The 12,136-nt window shown below is 38.5% G+C and overlaps 1 protein-coding gene across 1 annotated transcript; it reads left to right on the top strand.

The window, feature by feature from the left end:
- Positions 1-345: 345 nt before the first annotated feature.
- On the top strand, positions 346-9,614 carry GATM (glycine amidinotransferase (L-arginine:glycine amidinotransferase); the record flags this gene model as incomplete). Its single annotated transcript, XM_010023991.1, has 8 exons — positions 346-561; positions 3,290-3,485; positions 4,075-4,265; positions 5,534-5,671; positions 5,954-6,118; positions 7,069-7,132; positions 7,234-7,350; positions 9,321-9,614. Coding segments are annotated over 8 exons (1,200 nt in total), but the record flags the coding sequence as incomplete, so codon positions are not given.
- Positions 9,615-12,136: the final 2,522 nt, after the last annotated feature.

Raw genomic sequence — 12,136 nt, 5'->3', positions numbered from 1 at the left:
CCGAGAGGGGGGAGCGGGCGTGGGGCGGCTGCGGGCTTTGACTGAGGCTGACCCATGCATCCACCCAGTTCAGGAGCACAGCGTTTGGTGACTCCACTTGCCACTGTCAATGTTGTGCTCCTATGTCATCATCCTTCTAAACTGAATGGATTTTAAAGGGCAAATTGTCCCATAAGAATCTAGTAAGCTGTGAATAAATTGGAATGTCTGTAACAAGTGTTTCTGTTCATGCTCCAAATAGTGCGTGTTGCTTTGGGATTACAGTGTAAGGCACTTGTGGACTGAACCATTGCTTTTTGCTTTTTTTAAGGCAAACATAATGTTCACCCTTATTTTTATTTTAAGCTTGGAAGAGTCTTTACAGGATGGGTGCAGCGATCTTTCCAGAGCACCCAGGCAGCTACCGCCTCCCAGAACACTTTTGCTGCTGATGACAAGGCTACTAGCCCTGTGGCTAAGGACTGTCTTGTTTGTTCATACAATGAATGGGACCCACTGGAAGAGGTCATCGTGGGAAGAGCTGAAAATGCTTGTGTCCCACCTTTTTCAGTGGAGGTTAAGGTAAACAACCCAACCTTTAGTAGAAAATAATGTGGGCTTTTATCTATAAATCTGTTTAAGCTTTACAGTGCACACAGTGTGGTGTTTACTCTTGAAGATTCTTTCTTCTTTCAAAGTAGTTGTTTCCATCTGTGAAACTTTACAGCATAGCTGTGTTGTGTGTGTGCTGCTGCTTTCCACTTCCAACTGAATTAGTGGATTTAACAAGTCAATAGTAGAATCTCTAGTATGTGCAGTCTGCTCCAGTAATAGAGCCTTGATGCTATCAAAGTACACAGTATAGCTTTTGAGATAGTTGGTAGGACTGCTGAAAGTTTAATTGGGCTCAAAACTGCATAGGGTTACTACTTAAAAAAAGTGCAGTTTTCTACTTAGTAGTCTGAGAAGATTGAGTTTTATAGCTGCAGACTAGCAGGTAGTTGATAATGTTAATTATTTATTATTTTTGTTTAAAATATATAGCAACTACAGGGAGCTGCTTGTTAAAGAGAATTGTTTCCTTACAGCACACTCTGGAGTTTTTCTTAAATGCTGCTACACTTTCTTGGGTACTCTCAGATAGTTGGTTAAAAGGTGCATTGAGATTATAAAGGATCTCTTCTGTGTTCCGGTACTTTTTGAAATGTCTAAATGAGTTTTACATATGCAAACAAAGGGGCCTGAAATCTCAACCCTGAATTGGTATAAAGTAGATTTCCCAGCTATATACCCTCTTCCTACTTATTCAGAAGGTAGGAAACATGAGTGGTGTGATGGTGTTAACTCTTTCTCTGTCATGAATTTAAGATTCTGCCATTGTATTCGTGCAACACAAGTGTAATTTCTCAGGTTTGGAAAAGAACAGTACTAGAGGTGTGTGGCAAAGAGGGGAGCTATACCTCTTATGAACTGATGAAATTCAAGTATGTCATGGCTGGCTCTGAAAACAAAGCTCTAGCTTTACTCCTTAGGACAAACTTGTCTCATTAGCAGAACAGGCTTCTGTAAGAATGCTAGGCACTTCATGTGATCTGCACGTGACTTCTGAACAGCTGGCAAGTCTGAGGTGATCAAATTACCCAAGACCTCACTTAGGAAAAAAAAGAACAAACTCCTTCAGGAAGGATGAATGAAGAATGAATTCCTTCAGGAAGGACGCTGGCTGAATGAGTAGGACTCTGGTAGAAGGAAGGACTGACAACTTGCTCCTTTTCCTGACCCTTGTTTCTGACCCCTTCTGCTACTATTCCAGAAGGGCTCTGCATGCACTTGTTCCTCTGTCATGTTAGTGTTAGCAGAGACCCATCAAAACTGCTGGTTTCGTAGTTCATAAATCTGAATGATGTACTTCCAACAATACACTGAACTGAAGCATCAGTGTTTACTTTGATTATGTGCAGATTTTCTTAACCATGAGAACCAGGACCTTATTTTGAATTAGTTTTTGAGAAGACCATCACAGGATTTCAAGAGCAGAGGATTTAGGCCTGTAAATGCTGTACTTGCTTTAGTCCAACCCTGACAGGTGAATTTAGTATCTCTTAGATTTTATAGACTGCTGCTGTACCTGAAGTGTGTCCCTTTCTAGCCTGCAAGCCATGTTACCTGTACTTGGGATGGCTTTAGAATTCCCCATGTCACCACTGTGATGGTACCAAAGAGGTTTTAACAAGGTGATTACAGATGTATGTGCTTTGGAGATGAGCTCAAGGTGGTTTTCATTTAAAAACATGTTTGCTACTATTACTAACTAGCAGAGTCTATGGCGTTTGCTATGTTTGCTGTATTTGTACGGGTCTAGTGTAGTAAGGACCAAATCTTCCATGGCCACTTGGCAATACCAGCTGAAGTGTAATGTAGTCTCTTGGTTTTCATGTGTTATTTGATAATAATTATGCTTTTTGTAGGGCTATGGCTAAGGAGGAAAAAAGACCTCTAGAAATATTTATTACCTTATAATAGTATTTCCATCAGTACAAGCAAGTAATATAAGCTACTGATGCTTCTATATCAAAAAATAGGAGGAAATGAAATATCCTGAAAATCCCATCTAAAAGTCAAACCTAACTTGTAAGTGGGAATGAAATGTGTATTTCTCCACACTGCAGAATAGCTTTCCCTTCTTTCCTGGTGTTCCTCAGAGGATGTTTTGTCTTGGGCATCATGCCACATGTACAGTCTGCTAGCAGTACTGAAGCTGTCTCATAGTTCCATGACCCTGCTTAGCACATACAGCTGAAATTAACTTTGTTACTGAATGTGTTTGTGCAGACCTCAGCCATTCACAACTAGTCTTAACACCTGCATTTCTGTAAGTTTAATGACTGGACACATACACATAAAACATCTGAGTGAAACCTTGCCAATAGTGTATATAAATAGACGTAGTAGAACAAAAAATAAAGACAGCAGAGTGCTACCAGCGAAGGAATCCCAACCAGGAATAATTGAGCATTTATCTGAAGCATTGTTGCTTTTCCCTTTTTTCTTTCCCCCCCTCTCCTGCCCCTTTATTCTAGAAGAATCAGCTGGACCTTAACAATTCTTAGAAACTCTTCAAAATATCACTGGAATCAAATATAAGGCACACTATGACATGTTAAGGTTGCAACACATGTAAAAATAATGGGAAGTCGGTGAAAGAAAAACAAGAAACTTTGAACATTAAGAATTGTGTCTTACACATTTATTTCACTCTACCAAAATAACTGATGCTTATTCTTTGTCACTTACCCGTCCTTTGTTTTAGGCCAATACACATGAAAAGTATTGGGGATTTTATCAGAAATTTGGAGGCCAGAGCTTCCCCAAAGACCATTTAAAAAAAGCTATTGCTGAAATTGAAGAGATGTGCAATATTTTGGAAAGAGAAGGTGTCATTGTCAAGAGGCCTGATCCAATTGACTGGTCTGCGAAGTATAAAACACCTGATTTTGAGTCTACAGGTAAATGTACTTCCCTTGTTGAAGGACTTGTTTGTTTAGCTTTTTTCTAAGACATTTTGGATGTCATCTAGTCTGTCTGTCTTGTTGGAGCAAGATTATTACCAGTGCTAGATGAAGTCAGTTATGGCTCTTTGTAGCTGTGACTTGGAAAATCTCCAGGGATGGAGATTCTGCCACCTGGCTTGCTGACCTTTTAGTGCTTCATGGATTTCCTCATGAAACTAATTTTCCTAATGCCTAACCTGAACTTCCCACACCAGCATCTGTTGCTAGACTCCCTTGCTATGTTTTTTCTGCCATTATGAAGCAGAGGCTTGCAGACTGTGGATGGATTTCATCTAGCCATGAACTTGTGAGTGAGGCTTTGTAGCAAAAGTTGCAATTATTTTAAACAAAAAAATCCATTTGAAAACCTACTGAAGAACATGAGGACCTCAAATTATGTGCTGGTTTCCCTATTTTGCTAGAGATGCTTTTTGCCATTCTTTTGGATAGAGGTAATAGTAGAAAGGAGGGTGAAATGTGAATAAGCTGAAAGAGCTGAGAAGAGCATACTTGTCTCGTAGGTTGATGGCCTTTGTTCTTTCAGGTATGTATGCTGCCATGCCAAGAGACATTCTGTTGGTGGTGGGAAATGAAATCATTGAAGCACCTATGGCTTGGCGTGCTCGGTTCTTTGAGTACAGAGCATATAGACGAATAATCAAAGATTATTTCAACCAGGGTGCTAAGTGGACAACTGCCCCCAAACCCACAATGGCAGATGAGCTCTATGATCAGGTATTGTTCTCATTTTGCTTCGGAAGTTCAGTTCTGGTTGTATAGAAATTTGTTGATAGATTCAATCTGCTATCTAGGTTTCACAAGGTGGGATGGGACACGAGCACAAAACAGATCTGGAAATGTGTGGGTTTTCTATAGCATGCCATAGTCTGTAGCCTTTCCAGCTGAAACTGAGTGTGTGCAATTAGGGAATAAGAAACAGGAAGTTGTGTCTATTGAATTTGAGTCTGCTTTGAATTGTTTTGATAACTGGCTGTAACCTAGCATTACTAAGGCGGAAGGAATGCTATAAAGTTATCACAGAGCACTTTAAAGAATTAAGATTCCCTGAGAATGTCCATGTGTCCTGAATGTATTAGGAAAGTGGGAAAGAATACATATTTTGTCACAGAAAACCCCCTCATAATTTTTGTTCTGCATGGTATTAGTATTGTGAAATTTACATGAAAGAAATAGTGGAGGATCTAAACAGTATTTACCTTCCAAATATTTAATTAAATATTTTCTCAATTTTTTGCTTTTGTCGTAACTTTGAGTCAAACAATTTTGTTTGTTCCCCAAATGCATTGGGACCTTGGTAAGAGCATCTATATTAAGTAAATTAAAAGCATTTGTGGAATGATTATAAGTTTCTGGGAACAGTGATATTTTATCAATGATGCAAAGAAATCTGTTAAGTTACTTTGGAGTAAGCTGTCAGTATTAGAAAACTACCAGAGCCTGTTCTAAAGCATGGAAACTACTTATCCAATAGTTGTTGTTTGTACCAGTTTTTTACACCTCATTTGTTCTTAATTGCATTGTTTCATTCTAAAATCTACTTAAATTCTTGAAGATCTACCTTCCAGTTTGAAGTAGTGCTCCATTCTACAATGTGGGAAAAGGAGGGAGATACTTTCTTGGGAAATAGCTTGCATGCCAGTATTTCTGCCACTGTGCAGTGATTTCTTGGAATGATGGTTCAACTCCACTGGCAATAAGTACTTTCCATCCAGAACCCAGTATATTATAGAGACAGTAGCTCTAAAGAGAGTTAACTTCTTGGTATAACTCTTACCACCTGTTCTTGAATGTACTTAAAACCTTTTACTTAAACTTATACATTTATGCTTTCTTCTGGTAACAAGTACCACACGCAAGGAACATTCTGGCTATCAATATAAACATATTTTCTTAATTTCCAAATACTTTTCTGTAGCAAATAGTTTGAAAACTTTCCCTTATCAACTCCAACCTAAAGTTGCTATTCCTTTTTCTATAACTAGGATTATCCAATCCACTCTGTTGAAGACAGGCATAAACTTGCTGCTCAGGGAAAATTTGTAACTACTGAATTTGAGCCATGCTTTGATGCTGCTGATTTCATTAGAGCTGGAAGAGATATCTTTGCACAAAGGAGCCAGGTGAACAGAGCTTTCTTTGAACAGTTTTGCTGTCTATCTGAATGATTGATACTTGTACTTAAGTCTTTTTGGATTCCTGAACAGCGTTAAAATAAGAGTGTTAACAGAGAAGTTGCTTTGTAGAATGTCTGATATACAGGACTGTGTTACAGATAAACAACTAAAGGCACAAATTTCTGTTATTTTGACTTAAAATATTTATTTAAATAAAACTTTAGACAAACTAAGCTTGGATGCAGTTTATATTCTAGCCCAGTGAAACTTACTTAGTCCTGTTTTCAGGTTACAAATTACATGGGCATTGAATGGATGAGGCGACATCTTGCACCAGACTATAGAGTGCATATAATCTCCTTTAAGGATCCTAACCCTATGCACATTGATGCCACTTTTAATATCATTGGACCTGGTCTTGTGCTTTCTAACCCAGACCGTCCCTGCCGTCAGGTAAGGGTGTAGCAGAGAAGAAAGTGTTTTGTGTTTAAAAATGGCTCAGCTGGATTGGGTTTCTGATGCTCAGTTGCTCATCCACACGTTTATTTTGTACGCACTTGAGTAATACTAAATTATTGCATTTAAATAGTACTCAGTTGTTCGGGAACTTACAGATGTATTTGTATCTTGACTTTAGAACTTTCTCAGCAGTGCAGTGACAGTTGTTCTCCTGCAGTTTCCTCCTGTTGCAGAGGGGCAAGTGAAAGGGGGGAACTTTTCTTTAAAATCCTGGCAGGCCAGGCTGGTTATTGAGTTTTCGGAATCGGAGCTCCACCTCGTGGTAACACTTGAATAAAAAACTCTTCCAAGTATTCATACAATGAAGTGTAAATTCTCACCCAAATTACTCTCCTCTTATTTTTAACTTAATTGTGTAATTCTTAGGACACAAATTATTCCATTCAATGACTTTGTTTTGTTCCCTTTGTTAAATAAATTACATTTTCTTATGAAACATGATGCAGATAGAATTTTATTTGGTACTTCTGGTGTTTTTCTTTCTACAAATGGCAGTGTAATTCCTATCAGAGGCTTTTACAGCCACATGGGAAGAAATAATACAAAAAATAAAGAATTTAATACTTTCATGCTATTACCAATATCTTCACTTCCCAGGCTCCATACTGCATGTGTTACCTTTGTCTTTAACATATCTTAGTATGAATAGCATAGAGAAAAACAGCAGAAAATGCTAGTCTGTGCAAAGTTTGAAAAAGTCCTTAAAAAATGCTTGTATGAAAACTTGTATGAGTTTGTAGATAGAGTTTGAATGAAGGCAAGAGTAGTGATGAACAGAGGGAAGGGGGGGATGTCATGTATATTGAAGTAGCCTGAGAAAATGTGACAGAGGTTGGAGGACCTAATGTGATACTTTTAAGAATCTAATTAAATTGCTCTTTCAGATTGAGCTCTTCAAGAAAGCAGGCTGGACTGTGATTCAACCCCCAGTGCCACTCATCCCAGATGGTATATTTCTTCTGTCTTTTCCAATAGTTTCAAGAGTATTCGTAAGAGTATTAATATGGGGCAACATTGGTACAGTAGAAGATTCATTCTCATGTGTTTAGATCACCCACTGTGGATGTCTTCTAAATGGCTCTCCATGAATGTCCTAATGCTGGATGAGAAACGTGTGATGGTGGATGCCAATGAGACATCAATTCAGAAGATGTTTGAAAATTTGGGTATGTCCTTAACGTATTTCAACATATATTAAACCAAAATGATTGTGATACCAGCTGTGTGCATCAGGATGAACAGAAGTTTTGCTTAAAGTAGTCAAAGCAGCCAGCACTGGAAAAAGTACTCAAAGAACTGGATTAACAAGTAAGAATCATTCAGTGGTCTCTCTCCTGAATATTTCAGTCATAGGAATATGTGCTTCTTACATCTTGTGCCCCTACAGCTTGCAGCAAATAAAGGTATGAATAGCAATTAAAGTAACCACTAGCATGCTTTTGAAGAGCTTAGGTTCTTTTTAAAAGTAAAACTGTTCAGTTTAGAGGTCAAAATCTGTCTTGGAGAGGTTGCGTGTGCATATTGCTGAGTGATACAGAGCTGGCTATCCCTCGTTGCCAGAATGCTTTCAGATTTTTCTAATTTCAAGCCCAACGTACTTCAAACTGTCAAATTAAGACAACCCAGGTATTTCTGCTCATTTATGGAGAATTTCAGTTCTGTGAAATGTAACCTCATGATAGGGTGGAATTCCTTTAGATATGCAGCGGCAGGAGAATGGTACTTGAATATAAAATCTGAAAGTCTTATGCACTGCTCACTGCAAAGACAAATAATATACACATAAAAATCTGAACTCATGCATTTAATCCAACTGCTTCCACCATGCTGGGAGGGAAAGATGTAGGTAGATCTACTTGTGGCTCATAGTTAGTAGGAGGGTGGCCAGGTTGCTTGGTGCTGCTGCTTGCCAGCTGGCTATTGCTGCTGGATAAGTACATGGTGATGTGAAACTTGACAGGATAGAAAGAAGACTGGTGGGTAGACGCAAAGTCAGGAGAAGTGAGGGAATCATTGTGTTGTAGAGTAAAAGATAATACTTCTCAGAAGACTCCTTTAAAGGGACAAAAGTGATGGGAAGGAGAGACTGATCCAAAGGTGGAAGATAGCAACTATGAACCTGGAAGGGTTGGTGCCGTGGGTGCAAGTGCACTTAAGATTCCCTTAAATCTGAAAAGATTGCAGGTGAGAACCATGCAATCTAGTGCTTTAATCTGCTTTTAAAGACTGGCTGTACAACCCTTAGTGAATTCCTTAGCTTTTCAGTTGTAGGTTGTTTTAATTTTCTGCATGATCAAGGAGCTGAGGACTTATAAATGCTTGAAAGTACTTAAAAATTAGGCTATTAATGCTAATCATGACGTATCTTTCATGCTTGAACTTCACAGTTTGTGTGAGTTCTAGATAAACTTCTATAGTCAGTAAGTTTCTAGGACTGAAATGGGTAAATTGGGAACAAAACTATTGCTGATCTAGATGATGGATTCCACTGAGCTGCTCCTTAGCTCTTGAAAGTACCAAGAAGCAAAAAGGCAAGCTTCATAACAGAGAAGTCTTCTGATCCTAGTCCATCTGGCAGGACTTCATATAAGCTGAGCCACAGCTGAAATATCTGAGCAAAAAGAAGTGGGAGGAAGCTTAACCTAGGTAACAAGTACAGCAGCCTCTTTTCCCCTTTCATAGAAAAAGGGATTCAGAGCTCTGTACTTTGAATGCTGCTTTTCTTGAAAGGCATTTGAAAGAGCACATTCACTGTCTGAACCATAAATGCTCAAACAGGTTAAAGTAAATGTGCCTTGGTCATATATTGTAGCAGAATTTCAGCTAATTCTTCACATACTGCAAAACCTGAATTTATCTTTTTATTACTGGCACGTCATAACACCTCAGACACTGGCTGTCCTCCACGTTCTGTTATTCCTGAGGGTATTGCTGGAATAAACAAGCCAGCCATGTTCCTAGCTTGTTCTCTGCCTAGAATTTGGGAAAATAAATTCTTAACAAAGGAGTAAGAAATACTTTCCATCCTTGCATCAAGCTGTATGATCTGCTGAAGCATTATCTAATGTTCTGATCAAAGCTTACCACATGCATCTGAGATTTCAACTTTAAAGTATGCAATGTATGTTTCTTGCAGGCATTTCTACAATTAAAGTGAGTATCCGCCATGCCAATTCACTGGGAGGTGGTTTCCATTGCTGGACGTGTGATATCCGCCGCCGTGGTACCCTGCAGTCTTATTTTGACTAGTTAGGAGCCACATAGCTGGCAATGGTTCAGCTTCTAAAATAAGCATAGGGAATGAATAAGTTAATTTCACTTTTGTTAAAATGACTGCATGAGCTTTAGTACTTGATCCAGTGGTCTGGTAAATCATATATTCTTACTTACTCTTTACTTTCAGCAGTATAATTGAAGCTACTTCCATCAGGTACAGGTTCTCTGGCTCCCTTTTTGAAAGACATCCTTCATCTTTTCATATTGGCCTTGAATGTAAAAACTTGACAAGATAGCTAAAAGGTCTTGCTAGAATAGCTTGGCCACTAATTTTGGACATCTACCTCTGTCTAGTTACTCTATCAAATAGGCAGCTTGAAATGTTAAACATGAATGATCTTTTTTATTCATTTTAATCACTCTGTTGTTCTAATATATTTGTGTTTAATGAAGTTAAAATAGATGCAACTGTACAGATTTCTTATGGAACCAAGTAATTTTATAATGTTTTCCATGTTAAGCCATACAGGTATTTACAGAGAATTTCCAGTATGATCTAACTTTTAAGACATTTCACTTGCCATGTCCTCCTACATTTTCTTCTGATGCATGTCATGCATTGAATACTTTTTTATATTGCTTTTTGTATTGCTGAAATTGGTTTTTATTTAACTCGTAAGTGTAGAAATGATAGCTAATACTTTGCTTGTACAGGTTTCACCCTGAATTGTTTACATAACTTAAGCACAAAACAAAAAAACCCACCAGCAACACCCCTCTAACCCTAAACCTCTGACATCTTACAATCCCTTCTTCCTTCAGCTGTAGCAGATACAGCAAGATGTATCAAACATGCCAGATGCTGGGAAGGAATTTGAGTATCGATTACTGAATATGTACTTTTTATGCTAATAAAGGTTTTTTTGCATTCCCAATTTGTTGCCCATCTGAAAATGAATAGTCATGAAATGTCTGCCTGGGTACATGTTTGTAGACTACAGATGGAAATAAAACATTTACATGGATTTATTTTTTTTCTGTAAAACTTATAACATCTTATATAATGCTGAAACCCCTTACACTGTATTGTTCCTAGAGTATGTTTCTGCTTCTGTTTTACACAGATGTATGACTGGTAGGGGAAAGTAACACTAACAGATGTTCCTTACCAGAGTGTGGAGGAATCTGCTAAGTCATGCAGTGCATAACATGAGTGTACATAAAGCCATATTCCCATATTTTAGACAGAGCTGGGTAGGACTAAGTGGGTTGTAAATCAACAATCTAGAATGCTTTAAGCTGTGCCAGACTGGAAGAGCTAATTAGCTGCCAGCGTTTGACCATGTAGAGATGGTCCCTATTTTCCCTTTGCAATCAAAGCTCTTCAGACAACGGAAATTCATCTCAGTCTTCCTATAACCAAGCTTTGCTTTCCAATATTGCCAGTGGAGCTGGACAGTTATGTAGAGGAGCATGCACAGCAAGTTATCTTTCCTGTTGTTCTGCGTGCTCTAGTGCTGAAATGATGTCTGCGTGTTTGTGCTTGGCATCACACATCACAAGATATAGCTGAAACCATTACACACTCCGGCCAAATGTGGATTAGTAGCAGGACACCTGCACCCCTCATACCTCCAGGATTAAGGAGACTATATTTTCATATCCTGTAATCTATGACCTCTACTTGACAGGGGGGTGGTGCTTTATAGGAACATTACAAATGCTCTGACTTCATCTCAGTTTACTCTTCTGAATCAATTGTGGTATAAGATCATCACAGCTTCTGTTTTTCTCCCCAAATGAACATGATTGACCCACAGTGATGAAAGTGCTGCATATGCAATGACCTTAGTTTTCCCTTTCTCTGGAAAACACACTGCTTGTCTGCTGTGATGTGATTAGTCACTTATTTCTTGTTCTTCAGGACAATAGGAGGGGAAGGATTGGTGGGGATTGGTTATTCTGATAATGAAGGTGCAGTTCTCCACAGACTGGAGATTTTTGACATCAGAGGGAAACACTCAAGCCCCAGCATTAGACTAACCTTAAATTTTTCAGTTACTACTGTTTGTACGCTATTCTGATTTGTAGTGTTGAATTGAGGCATGGGAATTCAACGGTGAACATGACTGGAAAACTGTAAAGAACCTTGGGTAGTTCTTTATACCCATATGGAAGAAATGCAAGAAGCAAATGGCCAAAAATCCAACAAGGACTGTCACTCACCCTTTGCCCCTTTGTGTTAAGAATCCTTTTTTAGCCTTTTCTGTTTTGTATGGATTCCCACCTCCCTGATTTTCACGTTCCGTTGCTTGTGAGCTCTTTCTTTTTAGGGATGTGATGCACTGCCATGGAACTATGTATTCTTTGAATCTATTCAACACTTGAATATTTTCCTAGGGTTTTAAAGAAAGCATAGTAATTATCACTTTGGTGACAAATATACAAACTAATGTTGGCACAAAGCTGTCTTTAAAACAGGCCTGTCTCACTGCTTTTTTTTTCCTTCATTTTGGGAAGCTGAACCAACCCAACCAAAAACATAAGTACTGATGAGGAAGTTTAGGCTTCTAGTTGAACAGGAAAGCAGTGCTTTTACTATGCTTTCGTATTTAGACCATGACAAAAAGTAGATTTTCATGTTTCTAATGTCATAGTTCAGCTTTAGCCTTCTTATTTGTAATATTCACTTGAAAAGCAGACTCAAGAATTAGTATCACTTTCCAGTAACCAGAA

Source organism: Nestor notabilis, unplaced genomic scaffold (genome assembly GCF_000696875.1).
Source record: "Nestor notabilis isolate BGI_N333 unplaced genomic scaffold, ASM69687v1 scaffold11221, whole genome shotgun sequence".
Classification (NCBI taxonomy): domain Eukaryota; kingdom Metazoa; phylum Chordata; class Aves; order Psittaciformes; family Psittacidae; genus Nestor; species Nestor notabilis.
This window is presented reverse-complemented; position numbering and strand designations above follow the sequence as displayed.